The sequence below is a fragment of the Labrus mixtus genome, chromosome 1 (genome assembly GCF_963584025.1).
Source record: "Labrus mixtus chromosome 1, fLabMix1.1, whole genome shotgun sequence".
NCBI lineage: Eukaryota > Metazoa > Chordata > Actinopteri > Labriformes > Labridae > Labrus > Labrus mixtus.
The window spans coordinates 22,210,254-22,228,327 of NC_083612.1; the positions used below are offsets into that span (position 1 = coordinate 22,210,254).

At 39.7% G+C, this 18,074-nt stretch overlaps 1 protein-coding gene across 4 annotated transcripts in view; it reads right to left on the bottom strand.

The window, feature by feature from the left end:
• The window catches only part of rnf111 (ring finger protein 111), a 29,177-nt gene extending 12,177 nt beyond the window's left edge, over positions 1-17,000 (bottom strand). For 2 of the 4 annotated variants that reach the window (XM_061038725.1, XM_061038698.1), the window contains exons 1-3: positions 16,486-16,979; positions 12,114-13,071; positions 5,705-5,837 (exon numbers count right to left, since the gene is read on the bottom strand). In XM_061038725.1, coding sequence (XP_060894708.1) covers positions 5,705-5,837; positions 12,114-12,987 — 1,007 coding nt within the window. In that variant the 5' untranslated portion in view covers positions 12,988-13,071; positions 16,486-16,979. Of the gene's footprint in view, positions 1-5,704; positions 5,838-12,113; positions 13,072-16,485 lie in introns of all 4 variants that reach the window. The other 2 variants (XM_061038708.1, XM_061038716.1) reach the window with 2 other exon arrangements.
• Between the last annotated feature and the right edge of the window lie 1,074 nt (positions 17,001-18,074).

Here is an 18,074-nt window from a genome sequence, read left to right on the forward strand (position 1 = left end):
GCAAAACTCTTGACAAAAACAGCAAAAAAAAACAAAACATAAAAAACAGCATTGATGTAACTCCTAACCCTAAAAAACAATCTATGACCCATCTTGTTTTGTTACTATTATTCCAGGGTCCAAGCTCTGGCACACTCTAGTTTACAATTCTGCCTTCATTATTTCAACAAATCATTTTTGTTTATGACAGGCATAAAATGCTCATGATAAAAGCTTTTAGAGATTGATTTTGTGCAAGAGAGCAGGCTGGGGTGATAAGAAAAGTAGATCTGAACGACACTGGAAAAATAGATATTGTGAAATCTTTTCTTTCTGCGATATATACTGCAATCAGAAAAAATACCGGAACTTTTCTAAATAAATGCAGTGAGTTTATGTAGGCTATTAAGATTTGTATCATGCAGTCATAGTTTCATTATTCAATACCACAGTGAAAGTCTATTTTAATCCTAGGCCTTCATAATATGACTAATAAAATCTGATTAACATTGCTCAATATTGGGATGAGGCTATGAAGTGTGATAAATGTACCGTATTAGCTATGGCTATTTGCAAAACAGAAAGAAAAACAACAAGAATTTTGCAATAAACCCAGACTTTTGCGATTTGTTTATTGTGAAGGCTCATATTACGATAAAAGTAAAATTGTGATTTATTCTGCAGCCCTAAAAAGAAGTGTTATCATTCACCATCATGCAGTCAGTTGGGTTTTGGGAGCCTACAAGGGGAATTATCCCAGATAATTCTCTCAAACAATATGAACATTGAAATGAAAACTTAAGCTATGCACAGTAGGTTACAATAGTCTAACCCAAGATACTCCAAGTCAAGATATTTCTATTTTTAGTTTGTTTTATATGTAAAAACTTACAGATGACAAAATCAGCTTACGATTAGATTTTTAGAAATTAATTTGAGTCTGTCTTAGTGTTTGGTGGGTCCTTATTATTTATTAATAAACAGAAAAGCAATGATTCACTAGTGGCATACACCTTCAAGTTAGTGAAAAGCTCATATCTTGGAATTATTTCATGATGTCAAAAAGGGGTAAGGTGAAAAGTCCTATGTTAAAAAAAGAATAAAGCTACCAGTATGTGTCTCAAGACTGTAATCATCCTTTCCTCTGTATCTTGTATGAGTTCTCTATACCTATCCTATCCTGCCCTGCCACCAGCCCTCCCCCTTTTATTCTTTTTTAATTTTCTCTCTCAAAGGCTCCTGTTGCTCTACCCTTCGTTCTGAGAGACTGGAGTGAGAGGCCAGGGAATAACTGCATTTGCCCCCACAGTGCCGTAAAGTCATGCGTTCAGAGGGAGGAGGGATGAGCCTGAGGGACAAGAGACTAAAGACCATACGGGAGTGCCGTAAAGCTGGATACCATGGAGCTTTGTGGCAGGGGGATTTCACTGCTGTTCCCTGGGACTATATACAAATGCACAGGAGAGCAGAGGGAGAGGGCTGCATTTTGAGTGCCAAAATCACTGCCCTGTTAACCACAGCTTCATGTGTATAACTAAATCATTGACCAGCTTAGTGATTCTTGATAAATAAGTTTATATGTGGTGTGCTAACTTTTTTACAAGATTGTTTTCTCTTTGTATTTGCATGAACTTTCTGCAGACCACAGTTAGACAGATGGGTGAATAAAACCCTTTTCACACATACAGAAATCTCTTGAAAAACTCCGGAGATTAGGCTACCCGGAGGTAGGCTCTTTAGGCTATGTGTGAACGCAAAAAGCCGCATTTTTTGCGCGGTCTTCACCGGCCAGACCCCTAGCTACAGATCACTACGCAGAACAAGAAGGTAGAGAGGAATAGACTGATAGAAAGTCAAGCACTTTATAAAGTTTGAAATAAAAGGAAATACAGGAAAATAAATTATCCATAGCTCTGTTTTTGTCCTACATTATTTCTGCTAGGATCAAACCCAAAATGTTTATTTGATCTCCTTTTTCAAAACTATTTCAACTTCAATTATCAAAAATAATGAACAAAACATTTTCAAGACTAAGCTGGTGATGATCATGTGTGAGTAGATGTTACTCCAAGAGGCTTTTAAATAAAAATATTGTACATAAAGGTGGGGATGCAATAGTTTATAATGTTATTAACTGGTTAAATGGTTGATTATTTGTCATTCAGAATGCTACATGCTGGAAATCATTCAGCAGATTATAGAGATGTGTGTAAATGTACAAAATATCTTTCTTGTCCCAGTATGTCATAGGGGGATTCCCTCTAGCTCATACTGTCCTGTGAGACATGCTGCACAATGCAAGTGAAATGACGGAGGATGCAGCACAACTCTAAAACTGCACAAACTGCTCTAACAAACTTGTGCTCATATATTCAAGAATACAAATAGACACACGTGTGACTTCCCTTAAAACACAAATCAACAGGGGTGATAGTAGAGGGAGACACATGGGGGTGAGGGGGTCGTCTTGATTTTTAATTGGACGGATACCTCAGCTCCAGGTTGACACCAGGGAGCAGGGTTCGCACCCAGGGAGGAGTTCCTAATTAAGTAGACCTGGGATTATTTTGTAAATATCTGTTTACCACCATGCCCCCCTGAGAGTGGGGGGTGGTAGCTGAGAGGAAAACAGTACATTGTAAACATGAACACTATGGGAATGGGTTTCTTGGCAAAGATCAGGTTTTGCCAAGGTGATGTGAGGCAGGCACCCCGGGGATCCAGAGAAGGCTGAGCAGTGAACATAGAGTACAGTGATGTGCATGTTGTTAAAGGGAATGACTAATGCAAGGCAGGAGTTTGGAGAAGCACTTGCTAAGAGGAGAAAACAATTTGCTCATCATCAAGATTAACACTGGCTGAAGGCAGCATCAAGTTTGTCGCCACAACTAGGCATATGATGATGTCACCATCAGGACCATTAGAAGGAAAATAGCTGATGCTTAACTCTTTAACTAACAAGAGGAAGATACATCATTCTAAGTCTGAAATTGTATCACAAATTTTGACAAAGCTATATAACCCATAAAAGTGCTAGATAAAAAAAATACATGAAATAACATCCCAAAAGAATTAGGATAAAATTATCTGAGGATAGATCAAAAGACACAAAGAAAATGTTAGCATAATATGCAAAGATTTTTTTTGTTCAATGCCACATTTTCTGTCTTTTGACCATTTGGCTTAAAGCAGGTAAGACTCTTTTGCATAAGCTCAGTGGAGCTGGTTACTTTTTTAGGTTGATCAGTATAGCAAGACAAGAACATTTTATATCCATTGTTTTTAGCTTTCTCAAACACAGACTCAACATTACTTACGGATATCATCAATACTATCAATACTAGCACTTACAAGACGGTATGTACAGTATGTTACATTCAGAGATATTAAGTTACATTGTAGAATTTGTGTGGCTCCACTACTTTCATGTCCATAGCTGATGTGCAGAATGACTGCAGGGCCTAATCAAAGCCTTTTTTAAATGATCACATCAGCTTCACAATCCTTTTGTATTGTAACTCACTGTATTCTGCTTAACACGCCACACTGAGCACTGTTAAAGCACTGGAATGTTCTCCTGATGCAACGCTCCACTAGTGAGCTAACGGTGGAGGAACACAAACAAGTAAAATACAGATAGCAGTTTAAATTAAAGAAATTTGTGCTGACTGCATGTCACAGAGCTGTAGGGAAGGAGCTGGTTTGGGTTTAAACTGACGGAGGTGGACAAATATTAGTAACGTTTTGCACCATGACTCAATAAAGAGCTGCTGTTTTCATTGGGTGGATAATAGTTTAATTTAGTTGTCCTGTAAAACTCAGTGTAAATGTGAATGTGTGTTTTTGTGCATCATAAGTAAGACCACTGACAGTGTAAACAAAGCGTTCATTGCTCATTCTGTTGGCTTTTGATTCCCGCCCTGTTGCTCCCCTGCTGCCCTTCCCCCCCTCAGGGAAGCTCATCCCCACATTCTCTAGCGAGCCAGGACATCTTTGAAAGTCAGAAAAACAGGCAGATTGGACAAGCCATAGCATTCCAAACTTCACTTATAGGGACTATAGAAAAGCTTCTCAAGCCACATTAATATAGAGTTGGTAAAAAGCAATGACAGTGTGGAAAAGAGATACAGTTAGAAAAGAGGCAGAGGTTTATGAATCAAAGTGCATAATCATATATATGAGGAATTAGATGAGTATTGTTATGACAATAAGGAAATAAGATTCTCAGTGGGTGAGGAAAAAAGGAGTGAGCAACAGACTAGACTGAGGGATTATCTTTTGGAAATGTCCTGCTTTACTTTGTAAATATTTAGCAGTTTACGAGTTACAGATGGCCAATGGCCATGTTTAAATCATCCACAATTTAATTCCCCTAAATATTTACAAAGTATAATGAACTATATCCTGACCATAGAGATTGGTGGAAGCAGAAAAAGGAAAGGGGGAGTCTAGGGGTTCCCCCCAGAACATTTTTAGCACCAAACATTTCTCTTTCTGCATTCTGATCATTTATATGCACAACTGTGTAGCTTTTCTGTACCGAAGTCTTTCAATGTACATCAGACACATTCTCAAATCAATGATAAATGCATTCATTTGAATATGTTGATTAACATATGGACTTCAAGACTTCTTGATTTAATCTTGTGGGTTAACATTGGAGGTCTGAATTTTGGTTTAATCAGGAAGAATCACATTGCTGATGTTAACAACATTTCTTGTAAATGGGCCATTGCAATAACAGTTTATTTGTTTTGGAGTTTTTTTTAAATAATAAATATCAAATGTATTTCAGTAGTCATCATGAGTGTTAATGGCCAATAAATAAACTCATAGTGGCAACTTGGGGTGTACAATAAACCGGTATCGGTACACTTACCGAGTTATGTACTGCTACTACATAGTTTTTTGCCATACCGTCATCACTGGTTTAAACACGTTGGCTTGTAATGCACACACGAGGCAAGGCCACACCGATTGCTCAGCCTACCAGCCACAGTGATGGGTAAAAAAAATAGTGTAAAATGGTAATTTGTGGCAGACAACAGCTAAGATTCCCATGGTGTTCTGCATGTTTCACTCTGACAATAAACCAAACAGGCTTCTTTGAGGGGGAGACAGGGGGTCTTAGGGAGCAAAATGTGTTAATTTGCTCAATCTATTTTAATACTGTAATACCATGATAAAATACCATTACCAAACAAAGTAAAAGCAGATACCATGATATGAATCTGAAGTCATCACCTCTAGTGGCAACATGTTTGGTTTTAAATTTGTGAGTGGCATAAATGAAAAGACCCTTTGACCTGTTCAATTGACTATTTCTGCACCTTGTTTTCGGGCTGTCTACCGATGACGCAGGCTATCAATCACAGGAGCAGTAAGCTTCATGTTTGCCCCTTACTGTAAAAAGAAATCAAATGGGCACTAAGTAAGGTAGAGGTGGTTTTGCTTGAAATAGCATGCAGTTTGCTTTCTCTGGCCAGTATGAGCTTTAGAATTCACAAGGAAAGTAAATCCACTGTATCACTCACTACACTGCACCCCACCCACCCACTTCTTCCATTTTAAGAACTCTATGTATCACTGAACCAGCTGGTGAACTAAATTTGAACCACAAACATAATTTGTCTTCATGCACACAAGCTCTTTAATGTCAAAGCCAATTAAAAAAATCATACTTGCTCATTATTGAAAGGCTTGCTGAAAAAGTTGTTGTGCCTACCTGAAACCATCTCCGACTGTGACGATCTCCACCTCACTGTCAGTTGACGTGACATTGATCTCCTCGCTTGCAGGGACAGTTGGAGCAGGAGCTGGAGTGGCCTCAATCACCACGACATCCTCGTCCAGAGCACCTGAGCACACCAGTTCAACTAATTAAAGCACTGATACACCCATTGTAATCAGAACAAAGCAAAGACATCATCCAATTACACTTGAATTAATAGGGAAGACTTAAAATGAAACATTTTTTTTGTTGTTTTGATCATTTCCTAAAAAAAAACTCATGAGGAAAAACCTTTGAGCACCTATAAGAAAACCAGCCATTTTTGTGTTTCTTCAAAAATGCAAAGAACTCAGTGGCATGTTTCTATACCAAAACTAACTTCAAAAATCTTTTTTCTCAAGTTCAATCAAGATCATCTTCTCTTTCCTAGTCTCCCTGCTGTTGTATTTTGCTGTGCTCCCGATTTTATCAATAGCAAAATCTAAAAATAAGCTAAAGGTGATATTGACTGATATTAGTTTTTCTTCAGTTTCATCATGCTTACAGCAATATCAGTCTAACAGGCTAACAGTAGAAATGTAGGTCACGAGTGCTCCACTCAGTTTGCAAGAATCCTTTTTTCCTCAACCTTTCTAAATCTGCCCTTTGAGATTATTTCCCACACACAACAGATCACTCTTCATCTCTGCCTGACTTAAAAACCATGAAAAAGCCCCATAAGGTGTTTTTTCACTTAGAGATCAGAATGAAGATAGTAGTTGTAGTATATAACAACACAAGCAAGGATATACTGTAGAAAGGAGGAAGCAGGGTCAGTTAGTGCAAACAAACAGCTTTATGTCCGATCAGAGCACTTTTTTAAATTAAATAAGGTTAATATACCGTCATCACCAACATCAACAGCTCTAATAAGCATCAAAACATCCTTAATATCGTCATCATCATCATTTATAACATCAAGTGTGTAGGTGCTTACGAAAGAGCTGGGTCTTTAGCTTTCTCTTAAAGGTGCAAAGGGACTTGATGCAGATCAAATGGAGCTTGGTAGTTTGTTCCACCACCGGGGGCTGACAGAGGAGAAGAGTCTAGCTAGAGACTTATGACCCTGTAGTGAACGTTGGATCAGGCATTTATGCAGAGTGTGTTTGGGGGGAGGGAGTGTAGACAAGGAGGAGAGAGGTAAGGAGGAGCCGTTTTTGTCACTGTTTTGTACGTGAGCAGCAGGGTTTGAATTTGATGGGGGCAGTAACTGGAAGCCAGTGGTGGGAGATGAACAGCGGAGTGACTTGTGCTGTTTTGGGTAATTTGAAGGCCAGTCTCGCTGCTACGTTTTGGATCATCTGCAGGGGTTTGATAGTGCATGCAGGAAGAATAGCCAGTGAGGAGTTGCAATAGTTAATGCGTGATATCACAAGAGTCTGAACCAGGAGCTGTGAGGCATGCTCCGACAGGTAAGGTCTGATCTTCCTGACGTCGTAAAGGGCAAATCAACAACAGGACCAGTGTTTCCCCTAGGTTTACACCGTTGGAGGGGGGGGGGGGGGGGACACGCCGACAAAAACACTTGGTGTTCATGGGTTACTTTTAATGACAGCTGTCCTTTTCTATCAGAAAGGTATCCTTAAATGACTTCTTTCCCTGATTTCAGAACTCCATCCACTATCCTATCCCTACAATAAAGGCACAAAAAGCCCCCCAATAAATAAAATAAAATTCAAGGGGGGGCAGGGGAGGGCCGTTGGGGGGGCGGCCCGCCCCCCTAACATAATGGTAGGAGAAACACTGAGGACATAATAACTATTTTAACAGAACGAGTAGTCATATTTCTAAAATTGCATATGGGGACAACAATACAGACCATAAGGGGAACAATATTCACAAGCTTAAGTATCTCATCACCTACCTTTCCTCATTTGATTTAGTGATACCAGTTTTTAAACCCTCATTTCTTAAGAAAATAAAAGTATGCCTCAATTATACCCATCTTAGCCTTCAATTAGTCTTAATATTTCAAAATAACATATTATCTAAACTAAACTATCACATGCACTCAACAAAGACCCCTGTCATCCCTTAACCTCTAGTGGCCTCTTTATAGCCGTTTTCACATATGCACTCCAGATAATATCTAGATAATTACAGGAGGAACACTCCGGAGATTCTCCCGAACTAGCTGTTCACATATGCTCCTCACAGTGGGGGACTTTCCCTGTCAGAAGGGAGGGGGATCGGGGGATTTCCTGAGGTAAGACGTGACGTAAATAAACAACACGGAAGTAGGGGCCGAAGCAACGGAGTCCACTACACAACGTTATAATGAGAATATTTGCCTTTATATCAATGCTATGTGTAGTCCAATGGAATGACAACATCCACAAAAGAGAGGAGAACAACATACTGACGAACAGAAAACATAATGCAGACGTTTAATTACGTGCATGGAGATCGTAGAGGTCGCGTGCAGACACTTTAGGCAGTCACTGTATATAAACGTCATTCTCTTCCTATTGGCTCGAGTTGAAATCTCCGGAGTATATGCTGCCACGCTCAGACATCAGCTCACTCGGACTTTCTGCGGAAAAAATACTAGGGGTCTGGCCGGAGAAACACTGTGTAAAGACTGCGCGAAAAACGCGGCTGTTCGCGTTCACATATAGCCTAAAGCACCTCCGTGTAGCCAAATCTCCACAGAGCATAGTTCTGCTATGCACTGCTTAAAACCGGTTCTAGATATTATGAACTAATCTGAGGCTAATGCATGATTCTCACTCCTCAACTTTCTTGCTGGAGCTACTGCTGGAAATGATAGCCATGACTGATCAAATAAATTCTGTGTTGTCCATACAGATTTATATACAAGTAAAGGGTCCAACTGTTACCTGGTGCAAAGTGACTCATAATGCAGCTAACTGTCATTGCTTCTTTCTGACCGAAGCAGTGGTAGTCTTTTCACTCAGTGTACTAGCAATGACCTCTTTGCCCGTGGATGGGTTAGTCTTACATTGAGGTGTGTTCATGCGCATTGTTGATACATTTATATCTTTAGGGAGCGGAAAACAGTCCATAATCAGAAAGTAAGACGCACTAATTGTAGCTTTGCACACAACTGAGCCGAAGAGCTTGTGTGTCGCATCAGCTCCCCATACACGTTGTGGTGGACAAATAAAAGCTAAATGATTGAAACACACAACTAACTATTCAACGCTTGAGTAAACATGACACTCAGATACTTCTTTGTTATCACAGCAATTTCAAGGGCTTGTACGACTTATTAGGCAATAGATAGTGACTTAACAGTTACTTATCATAACACGTTATCATTTTAGTTGAAGCTCAGGAATACTTCTTAATTTAGTCCACACAAGTGATAGACATAACATATACCATTTAGTTAGAGGCATTATGTTCTTTATACTTCCAGCCTCACGCCTGTTTCTAATTATTGTTACAATGTCTTGGTGTAAGAGAGAGATGCTGAGTCATACATCTGATGTGCGAGTCAAAGATACAATTTATCTCCGACATTCTTAATCTACAACTTTTATGGAAGACAGTAGACACCAACTCAATCATTTCAGCATCAATTCACACATTTCAATTGATACTGAAGGACATGATCAGGGATGGATCTGTTTAGATTCAAAGGCAGAAAAACAGTAGGCAAAGGCTGTTTTTTTTTAATGCTGCAGTAGTGCAATGTACTCTGTTTCTTTGCACATCACTTAGTGACCTGCTAACTCCCCAGTGTGATTTCTATTGCAATTGTCTCTTGAGAACAGCTGCTAAGCACCCTGTGCATGTAGCTGCTTTGCGTCTCTTGAAACCTTCAGGTTGTTACACAAACGAGGCCAGGTAAGCAATACATGCAGCTGCTGTTTCTGACATAACTATATAACAAAGAATGGACGAAAAGTGATAACATCCAGGACTCTAGTCCAGGTAGCCTTCTGATCAGTAGGTTGTAAGAGGACATTCAATATGCTTGAGATCAAACCGTGGAAGATGTTTGATCATGGCTTTATATGACATGATTTGTGTCATTACTAGATTTGTGCATCAGAACTTAAAAACAATCAATGCATGAAAGTGAGTTTAGTTATTGTCCCTTTATATGTAATATCATCTGTTGGCCTGAGGTTAAAGGAAATGGTTATATTGTTTGCTGGCTACATCACACACCTGCTCCAACTGAGGGCATCTACAAAGCAGGTTTCATCACTTGCCTTCCCCAGCTGTAAACAAATGCTCTGTTTTCCCTCTGAGACCTTCTGTTTCTATGCAAAGGATGCAAGTCCACAGTGTCTGAATTTTCTCCCACCTGCATCTTTCCATGGAGGCACAACAACTAACTTTCCATTCTCTCAGAGGGCCAAAGCAGCAGGAATTCTGCAGAGGCTAAATGACTACATCAAGAAAACACTGAAGCAAGTGCAGCCTTTCTTAAATGATATACTGGCTAAAATTGCATGGACCCCTCATATTCCAATTGTGATTAGTTTAAAAGCCATAATGAAAACTTTAGGATATCACAATAAAGCACAAACCCAAATTTATTTTACACGTGTATATATATATATATCCTAGTTAGATTTTAGCAGCATATTTGCCCATGTAATCTCTGTTAAATTTGTCTTCAAATTCATACTGCTTGCAGCATATCAGAAAGCTTTGGTTTAGAGTCAATGCTTCATGAACCTGGTGTTCCAAAAGTTACAAAGGTGTTTAGTTTCCATTACAGCCTGCCAGGTGATTGGCTTTGAAAAATAGAGTTTACTGGCAATTCCATTATCAGCTTGCCTCAGCCTTTACAAAAACATACTAGTCTCATGCATGTTGGAAATATATCATGTTTATCAAAAATGAAGTCGATGCTTTAGTTCAGACAATTTCTTACTCAATATGTTCAGAACCTGGGGCATGTTAGAAAAGCAACAGGCTGTTGTGTGAAATGGGGGGTAAGAGATGTTTGTGTTGTCAGTTCTGCCAAACACAACACAATGTTAGTCCTCTGCTCACTTCCTTCTAACTGGCTGAGAGCCAGAATGAAATCACCTGGTGTGGAATGACAACATGTGTACTCCTATCCTGTTTTGCACACTGTAAGACAAGTCACAAAATCACAAGTATAATATAGCTGATTTTTTCTGACTATGTAACAGGAAGTGGAGGTTTTCAGTTTAAGAGCTAGATAAATTGTTAAAATATATGTCAATAAAGGTTGTAAAAAACATACAACACACACAATGAAAAAACCCTTTTTAAAATTAAAAATGTAGGTAAAGCTTCCGATGCAAATATCACAACACAAGATGACCTCTTCTCAAGCACTAGCCATTTCTGTTTTTCAGTTCTGCTATCAGTGCATATGAATTCACGTTGCATCAATGAACTTCAATTAAAATATGTTAATTCATGCTGAATTGGGAGTTTTCTGCAGCGTGAGAGATCCTGGTGCTTGTGAGATTCATGACACATAATTCCAGAGCTCCACTTTATAACTTGCCTGAACGTAGTCTGGGCCGAGTGGCATTGTGCTTTTACTCAGGCCAGATAAAATATCGCCTTAAAAATAAAAAAAGAACAATACTGGTGTTTGGTCAGAAGCCCTTTTTATCGGACTGTCGTTTCAAGCCGCGATATTTTCACCCTTGTGACATTTCGCCATCAAACTGAATATCGCAGAGGCTTGGGGGGACTGAGTGATCCCTCCTCTGTGGCGGCTTTGGAGGTAGTAACAGAAGCGTTCACAGAGGCGAGACGTATCGGCGGAGCCAGCAGGGAGAGCGCGTGCCTATCTGACTTTGTGTGTATGAGGAGCTCCAGCCGCACCGTGCTCCCACAACGTCGAAACACAATGTAAATAATTCACAGACTGGGATACCAATATTACGCCGTTGCGAAATTAAATTGATATGAATGTACAAAGTCGTCATTACGGCTAAATTTATCTTTATCTCTTATAAATGTAAGTTTTATGTATATATAATATTTCTAATAAAACATTGATCTAGCAACCCAATCACATATGTAGTATTTGTTTTTATCCTGGAACATTATATTCATTATGGGCACTGTAACAGTAATTTATGTTGAGAGTCTGTCTTTGCAGGCACTGTCAGTCACTTACACTGGAGCAACATTTCACCTACAAAAAATACTGAACGTGGGGAAATTCTTGTACAGAACCGTTTTGAATAAAAAGTACCCTAAAGTACCAAAGTCTCAGTCTGCTGTGCAACACTAGTAGCATGTTTTATAAGCCTTGCTTGTTGGTTTACATTGTAAACCCCATATGATAAAGCCTTGATAGCATACATCATGCTGTAAAACACCATGTTAGATTAGATACTGAGATATTGCAATACAAGGATTCAACCTCAACTGAGTAGTGGATTATAATTACCTGTAGCAACACTAGCACTGTTGGGCTGGCTGTTGGTGCTGCTGACATCTACATACAGCTCATCTTCTGCCTCAGTAGAGGAGGGGGAGGACGAGTCACCACTCAGGTCATCACTGGAACTACTGGTGCTATGGAGCAGAGCGTACTTCCTACGAGCAATAACTTCACGTTTCTTTCTCTGCAGTAGTAGTCTCTCCTTTTGCTTCTGAGTCCGCTGACCCCCACCAGGAGCTGCTTTTACAAATCGTTTCCTATGCAGAGGGCGCCTGCTGCTCAGACATGGCCGCTTCAACAGGACTGGTTCTGCCTCTGTCCGCACCCACTTATGAGAGCGACTTCCCCGAGTTCGACCCAGAATAGGGCGCAAGCCAACTCCAGCAGCTCCTGTTGTCAGGGCAGGAGCCTTGTCTTGGCCCCCTGTTGCTTCAGCCTCCCCCTCATCCTCTGAGCTAAGAGTGTCCGAGTCACCAAATCGCAGGCTAGAGGAAGGGGAGGAAGCACAGTCACTAAAAGATGACTCATGATTATGTTCATCCTCACTGGGGTTTTGTAAAAGTTCCACCCGGGGACGCTGAGGGGCCAGTGAACTCTCACTAATGTGGCCCTCTTTCAGCGAGCAGTCTGAAGGCCCTGCCTGTTGTCCCTTTCTTTTTCTGCGACCAGGAAGGCTCCGTTCTGAGTCTCTGTGTGTTCCTGTGTCCCTCAAAGGCAGATGCCGGGACTCACAAAGGGTTTCAAATTCACTGCCAGCCTTTCCAATCATCTCCATGCTGTTCGGGAAGTTCTTGGCTGCCTCCATGGCCTCTGGGTTCCCCAGTGGCTCCTTCAAATGCTCCTGTCTGCTGGGGGCCTCAGAAGGCACCTCACTCTTCATGGTGGCAGGTCAGACTTCAAAGAGCAAACACTGAGGGCACTCGCATCGGATCCTAGGAGTCTATTCGCTGCATCTCCCAAAAACCTAAATAGAATAGGAAAAGAAAGAGGTTAATAGTGCACTAATCATTCCATAGCATGAGAGCCAAGTCCCCAAACATATCGTCAGTAACCAGATTTGGACCTTCCAAGCGTTCATTAATATCAGGAATAATGTTTTGCACAATTTTATATTGTGATCCTTGCTAGAGTCCTTTTTTGTCCTCTTCTGTGTCTACCTCTTTAACCGACTTCATCAGTAGTAAATTACGTAAAGTCACCAAAACAACACAACTCTGGGTTTTTTTTTAGTTTCCCTATGTAATAATATATAATCGCAAGAGGAGCCTTGTCTAGAGTTATTGTTGTTGTTATTGTGAAAGAGTAAGTAAAGAGTAAAAACTAACAGAGTGCAAAATAACATCAGAAGAAACAAGCTATACAAAACAATAAGAACAGGGCCATAAGAAGGTTCATATACAACATGAGATGTTGCACCACAATAAATGTATTTAAGAAGAGATGTAACAGCTCACATCTCTCTCTCTGAACTGACAACGTGCAGAGCATCAAAACGGCTACAAGCAACATGACCTCAAGCGGTTAAGAGTGAGTGCAGATTGTCCACTAGTTCATCGATCTTAGATGGCAATCATACACACAAAGAAAAAGAAAAAGACAAAAATGGTTGGCAATATACTTAGCTGGTCAAAAATAAACATTGGCCGTCAACCCAGGTGTGGGGGACACTTATATGGATAATTAGAAGTCTTGAGGGTCAACTTTTCAGGTTTAAAAAAATCCAGAAAATGGCCCCAGATGTTGAAAATATCTTCATGAAAATAACATGACGTGTCAATGACATTAGTTATTTCAGCCTTTTAGAAGAAAAAAAACCCTTTAATATTACAGATTTTTATAGCATATTTGCTTTGCACTCAACATCACATTAGTCCTACAACAATACTTTGAGGGTTTACATTAAATACATTCACTCAGTCACTGTGTGTGTATGTTCAAAGATAGAACATGAGAACATACTGAGTCTAAAGTAAAGGCTGAGTCAATACTGAGACGTTTTGTTTATAGCTGATTACAGCCAGTACATGAATCCAGCTAAATAAAGACAGGGTATCTCACATAAGACTGATTCTCATGTTTGTTTCATGACTGAGAAATTTCAGTCCATATCTTTGTGCCCCAACAACTAACTCTGGAGACAAAGTGACTCTTCACTCAGTGGGCACATTTTCATAGCAGCGTGAGGTCTCCCAGAGCAACGCCAAATTCCAGCAATGCCATAAAGGCTTCTGCCTTTATACAACAAAACGTTTGAATCTTTCTTGTAGACTCTTGTGCTGTGTGTACCAAGTGAACTTGGTGTGGGATTTAAATACTGGTGAACTGGCGTCTGTAAATTGGCAAAAGAAAACAAAAAAAAGACTATGTGCCTTAAACTGTTAAAACACTGGAGATGCTTTTAATATAGTGAATAAACTTTATGCTACCTACTTCTGCTTTTATGAAAACTTTACTTTTTAAGGGGTATGTTCCCCTCCTCAGTTTCTTGTATGTCTTGGTGCAAAGTTGCTGTTTTTTCCTATATATCTCCAATATGTCACTACGATCCTATCAAGACCAAGATATTGTGATATTTCTGCATGCTATGAAACACATTCAATGTTTTAATGGTTTTTATTTTACATGTGATGTACCCAGATCACATGGCCTTATAATACTCTGAGGATCTATAATAGATCAGGATAGCTAATAATAACACTCCCATTAAAAAATGCTCTGACCTGCTCCAATAATGATCCAGCAGGTCAATTTGGATACCCCAAACACAACACAACACACACAACACACAACACACACACACACACACACAGGTCCTGCAGCAGCAAAGGTAATTTGAGTCCTACATTTCTTAAGCAGCAATGTAAGAATTGATCCCTTATACTTGCAGTGTTTTTTGGGGGGATTGATTTCTTTTATTGTATGTCCATTAATCTCAAAGGGTTTTCCATATCTGCAGTGACATCAGTGACAAGCTGTGCTTTGTAGAAAACACACTCAGAATATTAAAGGAGTGTGAAAAAATAATCACAGGCTTATGCACTATATGCAAGTGGTGATATCGCACACAGCAACAAGCCTGCCTTAATATGATGTAATCTGAAAACAAGAAATCACGAAGCTACTATTCCAGCAAATGATTAAGGAACAGATTGTCCCGACCCTGTACATGTGGCCATCTTTGAAGATCAAGGGATGTACCACAAGACAAGAAAATAAAACAATAAAACTTTGCTAGTAAATCCCATATTATTCACAATATTTAGAAATGTGGATTTCTTGCTTTGAATAACTATCTGCATCCAACTTCTGAATTGAAGACTTTTAACATAATTTAGGGCCAGATGATTTCCAAATGCAACTCTCACTTGGGCTTTTTACAAAACAGAACAGATCTACAACCCGAGTGTTCACTTCATATATCCCAAGCAGTGTATCAGTAATAATGTAACACAACAACATTCCTTACGGTGTTTGCTGCAGGGTGATCTCATAGTCTTCATTAGATTGTACAGGTGTCCATGGGGTTGCTGTATATTTCACTGCTTTAATTATGCTGTCAAAAGTGATTTTATTTCATTATTAATTCTAATCTCATTATATCATATCATGCTGGGTGTCAGTTGACCTGGAGCAGTAGATGATGCCTGTGGCCTCTTTTCTTAGGAATCCAGTAAAATGTGAATATTGTGAACACATTATGTACAGCCAAAACTGCATTTCTGCTTTTATATACAATTGTCTAATAAGTGAGAGTCTTTGAGGTGCCATAGAAAGCTGCGCAATGACATGCATGTTCCAGGGGGCCTCAGAGGACAGCCCTGGGGTGGAAAAATCAAATGAATCATGGCAGAATAATGGGGGGGGGGAATCTCATTAAGAGGAACAAACACTATACGTATAAGACACAGCAGAAACTTCCATAAGAAACAGTGACAGGAAATATGTAGTGACAATAATGACAACATTAAACCCATCCTAGATGTGCGACTGAAGCAGGACTGCTGAGCTGCTGCTAACGATACCCCCTGTGTTTTCTGTCCGTGAAACGACTATCAAGCAGCCTGACTATGCATACAAAAACAAAGATTTCGTGGTTTATAATGCTTGACAGTATCGAGTCTGAAACTGAGTCTAAGCACACTTTTCAACAACGATTAGCAATTCCAAAAAGCTCGACTGCTGCTGTGAGCCTCGGTCCCACAAACGCAGCTAAAGTGACCAAGGCCAAAGAAACTCGTATTAATGGACATCTGAAAGGCTTAATTATGCTTCGAAATTGTATACAACTTGTTTTAATTTATTAAAAAAAAAAAAAGGGATAGCTAGCCACCTAGCCTGACACATACTACAGACAGAAGACAACAAAGACAACACGTACCTGCGTCTAAGTCCTTATTTCCAAATGTGTCACCGTCCTTTTTCGTAACATACGAGGTTGAATCCTTTTGGGAAATGATGTCGAGCATTGAAAACGGGCTGTTCTCTTAATGTTAAGCCTCACTGCAACTAGGCAGGCCTGGAAAAAGAAAACGCAACCAGAGTGCGTTAGCTGCTGGGATTGTGAAACTGACAACACAGTCCCGAGCTGATCCGAGAAGCAAAATCGAGGGCAATGGGCCCAGGATGGCTACGAGCTAAGCTAACATAAAGACTAGCTCCACTTCACTCATCAAACGCCGGGTTATACTCAGCCATTTTGACTCGCAAATTAACCCTATCGATTCACAAGAGGCAGTGCGACCTCTCCGTTGTGTTTCTATTTGTCAAGATAGAAGTGTCTCACTATTATCCCTCGACGAAGGTGCCATTCCTGCCTTTCGGGGCATCCACTCTTGTTTACCCAGCAGGTCGTCTCTTCGCCTGCTTCAACACAGTAGTTGCTTTCATCGCCGCGTGAGGGCGCCAAATCGCTAGAAAGCTATAACATATTTTACGACACTTTACGACACTTCACTCAATCGCTTTTACATTTCCGAAGCAGTGTGTTGGAAAATAAATATTGATAGTACAGAGGGACACCCGCTTATCGTCCTGTTTAGTTTCGATAGGGGACCTTTAGAAGCTCTGCTCATGCCTTTGTTCATGAAATATTGTTTTAGGTATCTCTTTTCTATACATCTATCGAAAGTACTAGAGCACTCTCTAGTGGGTTTTTTTTAATTTACTCGTGGAAACCATAGGGACTGTAAATAAATAATAAGGTGGGAACGCAAAAAAAAAAACACCATACGATTCTCTACATGTTTGTGGGTATAAGAATTTTATGTATGATGATTTATGATTAATGCAACACTTGATTAATTCAGTGGAGCCTATTCTTATTAATAATCAAATGGCAACAAAATAAGGCAAATGATGGGCAAGGCACGTTTAGTCGCAGTTTTAATATTCCTTACAAAATAAACAGTTTCAAATAAGAAAGCAAGGCAAGTGTATTTATATAACACATTTCAACAACAAGGCAATTCAAAGTGCTTCACACAAGACATCAAAAGCATCATGACAGAGGAAAGAAGCATAAACAATCCTATCAAGTGTGAATCACTCTTAATTATAACAATGTATACCTCTAAAAGCAGCACAGAAGTTTATGCATGTCAAGTTTTTTCTCTCATTTATCATATTTGTTTGTGGCCAGGCAAACCAAACTACAATTACACCCATAAGATCATCATCTAGCCTATACTGAAAATAATGGACCAGTTAGGCCTAGTTAGTTAGATGGCACCACTGCCTCATTTTAAAGAAACACAATACTACTAAGTTTTTGTAATTTTGTAAAAATCTGATTTTTAAGTGCATAAACAACCTTGCTCCAAAAACAATTTGTCAGCTGATGAACAAACCAAACAGTGAAATCAGAAGGAGGGCTACATCAGGTGGACTGTAGAGCACCTACATTCAGTCCTCACTGTTTCTCCAGTGCTTAAGCATTGGCTGTACTTCCTCTTATAGTCCTTATTTTAG